Here is a 5637-nt window from a genome sequence, read left to right as displayed (position 1 = left end):
CGTGCGTGAGCTCTATTTATAGATGAGACGTCATACACTATTTTTGGAATAGACGATGTGATTGGTCCACGCGCCGGGTCTTGGATCTTGTTAACCGCCAGCAGGCTCCGCCCCGTTTAGTCATAGTCCGAAAAAAGTTTTTTGGAGTTATGTTATAAAAACTTGTTTGAAAACCTTTTGGGAAACAAGCATCTGGTGATACGAACATTTGAGCACAGTAACGGAGCTACATGTACATACATGTATATAGTCTTGTGTACAAAATACTGAGTGACTTTTGAGGCATCAAATCACATCTCATAACTGCTCATTATATCGCAGGCAGTGCGCAGTTTTACCTGCAAAGTAGATTCGTTACTCAAATTCAGTTGGTACTTGTGATAAGTTCAGCTTCGAAGGAAAATCACTGTTGTTGTTTTTTGAGGAAAAAAAAAATGAATTCAAACTACAAACTTGTTGTTGTTGGTGACGGTGCCGTAGGAAAGACGAGTCTCCTGTTCTCCTACGCGAGGGGGCGATTCTTGACCGACCACATCCCGACGGTGTTTGACACATATTCCGGTAAGTTAAATACATGAGACCTTGACAAGCCACGGTCGAAATCTTTCAACACGTTTTTTTTTTCATGTCAACTGTGACATTATTTTTGTTGTATTTCAATGCTCAACTGTTTTTGATTAAAGTCATGATCAATGCGATTCGGCGAAACCACTGAAAAGACTCGGTTTTTTTTACTTGGAACTTTACAGTTGCATTTCTAAAACTTGATCTTCAGAAACTACTAATGAAGATAAAGTATTAAGGAAACTTGGAAACTAATACGCAAAACTTGAAGAAAAAAAACTTAAAAAACACACACACATTAAGACCTCTTTTAATCATCAAATTTTAAAGTCTTTTCCCTGATGGTATTTGACATGCCAGACTATTTTATTATTAACCAAACCTATCGATGAAGGTAGTAGGCCTAAACGTGGAATCGTACGCGTGCAATATAGGACATTGAGGTTACATGGCCACAGAGTCTCGCACTTCAATAATGATCTCTTCTTCCGTCATCCAAGAACATTTCGTATGAAACCGCGAAGACCACTACTCCAATTCGTCATAAACATATTAAAAACGTCAAGGGAACCAAAGAGCGGATTTAAGGGGGTGATGGGTTGGTTATACAACCTCCTTCCGTCTGACCCAACGTTTCCTTCCTGCCATATACGTCCGATACCACTGCAAAAATGATTTCGTGTGCAATGTCAACTTTTAACACCTCAAACTTCCCTTTTAAAATCCTGGATCCGCCACTTGAACTGAACAGCTCATAAAATTGAACTTTATCCTGAAAAAAAACCTGGTGTGATTCTGCCTGCATGCTCCATCCGTTTGTGAATCCCTTGTGGTTTTCAGTGGTGAACATAATATAGTTTTTCCCGGCTGTTTTAAAACGTCTATTATTCAAATTCACCGTTTCTAATATTCAAACTCGTCCATCAACATCGAATTAGTGCACTTCCAATGTTAAATATACGTCTTTTGTCTGACAATTTCAAATTTAGTTTAAGCAAATTCAAACAATGAGAACACGTTTTCGTCCCGGAGTATTCGATTCCGTCTCGTCTACGCCAAACCTTGTAATTCAGAAATCAAATTCGTCTTGCTGATTTATAATTATAAGACGAATTCGATCTCTGTATGCTGCCATTCAGCTTAGACGAATTTGATCTGTAATAACGAATATTCTCGACCCGGTGTCTGAAGAGGGTGATACAACTTTCAAATTGAATGATGAATGACTTAATTGGTATTGTTAAAAGCTTGTGAATTTTTTATCGGACGAGATTGAATGTTAGAAGTTGTGAATTTGAATGGAAAATGTTTTAAAATAGCCGGGAAAACCTATAATCAGTTTTCACATTAAATTCTTGGAGTTTTCAGCTATACCTTACGTCAGATTCGCATGACTTCGCCATTCTACATTAGAGTTTATTCAACTAAAACGGAACCTAAAAGATAATTGTGAGTGTAATATGATTATGTTTGTATAGGTTGATGTTTATTTTAATTTTGGAACTTTTTTTTTACACCGAGCAAGAAAAGTGTGACAAAAGTAATCTAAAATCTAAAAAGTAACTTTGTAGAAAATTCATAATGGCGCCATCTTGCAAGGCGCATGTACCGGGAGACGGGGGGCGATCTGTCATTTTGAGTTTTAGATAAATCATTGAAGATTTTGTATGTGTGTCATCATAGTTACCAAAAATTGGTTCGGACGTTTATTTTTAACCATGCATACAAAAGGCTACTACGAAATACGGAGATTACGATTATATCACTACCGATACAAAGAGCGAGGACGGGTATGCTAAAGTTGAGTTTCTTCCATTTTCTTCACTCATAGTGACGGTGTCTGTTAAGAATCAACATCAGCCAGTCCAGTTAACAATATTCGATACGGCCGGACAGGAAGACTACGATCGCCTTCGACCTCTCGCCTACCCAACCACCGACATCTTTCTCGTCTGCTTCGCCGTAGACTCTCCCGAGTCGCTGGAGAACGTCAGCGACACTTGGGTGCCTGAGATTCGGCACTACTGTGGGCGACACATTCCTTTCGTCCTAGTCGGATTGAAGACGGATCTTAGAACGAATGACCCAGGGGAAACGCGCAAATCTTGGAGGAAGAAGGGGAGGCGGGTATCAGGCGATCAGGTGACACGCGAGATGGGGGAGGCGGCAGCCAGACGACTTGGAGCCGTAGCTTACAAGGAGTGCTCGGCGCTGACTCAAGATGGGATCAAAGCTGTGTTTGACGAGGCACTGATAGAGGTCGCCCTCAGGCGTCCGGCCAGGCGTCGACGGTGCCGCACTAGGGGGAGGAGCTGCGGTATCAGACACTCTATAAGAAAGATGATATACTCGCTTGCATGAAATGGAACGATTGGGTGTGGTAGGAACCAGGAGGTGGGGGTGCGCACACTGGAATTCTAAGGCGCTGAGTGGGTTACGTAATTTTTGTTATTAAAATGGTGCTCTCTTTCCTCCTCAAAATTCTGAGCAGAAGGCACACAGGCCTTCAGGGCTTGGCATGGGGCCGGAGGGGGGGGGGCGGATGAGCCCGTGTTCGCTTAGTACTAAAAACGCCGCAGCATAGGGAAAGCTACCTCGATTCCAAAATAACTTTGAGTACATGAATATAATACAATCAATCTTTATTAGCGATGTCCACTTACTCAATAATGTTAACGGAAAGCTGACAATCCATTAATAATCATAATAATAATAATAATAATAACGGGTACTTAATTATAGCCCTCTTATTGATCAAAGTGCTTTACATTATCATTGAGCCAATGAAACATTCAAAAATACAATCGCAGCTTCCTGGGGAATATACAGCTCTACCCAACTATCCCTTCCCTCACAGGTACCCATTTACTCCTGGGTGGGGAGAAGCAATGAGTGACAAAGTGCATTGCCCAAGGGCACGCCCACCATAACCCCAGGCTGGAATCGAACCAACAACCTGCAGAATTACCCGCAGACCACGAGTTCAATGCTCCAGACCACGAGGCCACGGCACTCCACTTTTAGGATCCATTTATAAAAGATAAGCTATCACACAATATGCAGGATATACAATTAACTGCGGTATCCATAGCTTTATCACAAATTCAGTATCAATATTCAGATCACTCTTTTTGATACATCCTGAGATTAATAGTCTTAAAAAGTGACGCATGCACCGTTTATTCATGTTTAACAAAAAGGAAAATCATGGACAACGGTGGTCAATAATGTAATCCTCAGTTGTCACAAGATTAGATTTTACACTATAATATTTTGTTAAATTATTATGTACAGTATTTATTGTCATATCTGTTTTATGACATGTAATTTTTTTAATATAGCCTCAATAAAACATACATCTTTAAATGAGCACCTTGTATGCTCAAAGAAATGAAAAACGATATTTCAGGAAACCTTTTTTTAATTTTAAATAAGTTAGTTTTGCTCGTAAGTATTTTTTAGTGAAATTGTTCATGGATAGATTCGCCTGATTTGAAATCAATACATTGTAGGCTATATAGGGACCATTAAAAGTTGTATGGATATGGGACACCATTGCCGCTCGAAAACATTTGCTTGTTAAATCAACATAATTTTGCATGGTTCCATGATCGGGCATATATCAAAATGTCAAGATGTATATGTTGGCTTGGTGGAAAAACCACGTAAAATGATACAACCTGCTAGTTTTAAGCTGCATATCCCGAACCATATACACAATTTCTAATGGTCCCTAGTGTAACTTAACGTCATCCAATGTACAGCTTATTGGCTCCAAAAACCTCTTTTTGACCAAAAAGTTAGCCCTACGTGTACCTTCTATATTTACCCATCATGGCACCTTGCACTTATGTAATCTGCGATTAAATCTAAATCGTTCTTGTACAACATTATTTAATTTGATGCATTTCTGAAGCCGTGGGCAATTTTAAATTGAAGCTTTTATCATTCACATAAACTTTCAAAAGACATGAATCTCTAGATTTTGACAGTGCGTGTCGATCCAACAATTGTCAAGGTACAGACTTAGCGGCCTCTACCATATTTTTCAGTTTTTGTCGCATGATGTGCTGAGGAAGGAACCCCAAACCGCAGTCAGGGGCCACGACCAGCCTCTCACTTGGGATGAACTTGAGGGCGCTCTTCAGTCTTGCCTGAATTTCGGCCACCGATTCCACTTTACTGCTGGCGATCGGATGGCGACAGATCCCAGGACGACCTTTGAATGTTTGAAATGGGTCAGCAGGGTCAGGTCGTTCCGCCGGTGGGTGTCTTCAATTGAAACTGATTATTCAAAAACGAAAGAAAATATTCAGGGTTAAACAAATAGCCCTTGAACACGCGAAATATAGCTCTAAAGTCCTATAGGGTGACGTTTGGTGGAATGATTGAGAAAATTACCTTTCAAAAAAAAAAAAAAAATTAAAATAAATTGCTTGATGTTATTATCTTAGTTTTTCGAGGGCATGGAAAGCATGTCAGATGAGGACACAGATATGCAACAAAATTAGCTGAGGAAGTGTTGTTTTATTTTAAAAAAAATATATGAGAATCAAAACCACAATTCCAACAACAAATGACAACAGCTAGTCCTAGAGGATATCTGCACAATGAAAACAATAACCATAGCCATCAACAACCACATCTGTAACCAAAGCCAAATCTCTGGCAACTTATTTATTACGTACAACTATATCAAGCTCAATCTGAATATCTGGGGAAAAACAGAATACAACAGCAACACCTGTCCTATTAACACCAATACTAATTTTAATGGAGAAGGGAAATATACCTTCATCGAAACCTGCTTGGTCGACTCTGTCAGCTACTTGAAAATAACACTAGCTGTGGGTCAGCTTTAAGGTAGTCTTCTTGGTCCAGCGAGAAAATGAGGGTTCCTTTTTTCATTATTTCAAGAAGTCAAGTGTATGCTTTGCATTAAAGCCATGATGGTGTTCTTTTGCTCCACGAGGGTACGCATGAGTACAGCCCTTTCATCAGCATGAGTATAGCATTCATCATTACGGATTTAGGATTAAAAAGAACCTCCAAAATGGCTGCTATTGGCAAGGT

General features: G+C 39.8%; 1 protein-coding gene across 1 annotated transcript; it reads left to right on the top strand.

Annotated features, from left to right (window-relative positions):
- The first annotated feature begins 137 nt into the window (after positions 1 to 137).
- Positions 138 to 3473, top strand: LOC119742159 (cdc42 homolog). Its single transcript, XM_038218201.1, has 2 exons — positions 138 to 561; positions 2396 to 3473. The coding sequence occupies exons 1-2, from the start codon at positions 435 to 437 to the stop codon at positions 2923 to 2925; spliced, it is 657 nt and encodes a 218-aa protein (XP_038074129.1). The 5' UTR covers positions 138 to 434; the 3' UTR covers positions 2926 to 3473.
- The last annotated feature ends 2164 nt before the right edge of the window (positions 3474 to 5637 follow it).

This window comes from Patiria miniata, unplaced genomic scaffold, assembly GCF_015706575.1.
Source record: "Patiria miniata isolate m_02_andy unplaced genomic scaffold, ASM1570657v1 HiC_scaffold_11, whole genome shotgun sequence".
NCBI classification, from domain to species: domain Eukaryota; kingdom Metazoa; phylum Echinodermata; class Asteroidea; order Valvatida; family Asterinidae; genus Patiria; species Patiria miniata.
The sequence above is the reverse complement of the archived record's forward strand: the minus strand, read 5'-3'. Positions and strand labels throughout refer to the sequence as shown.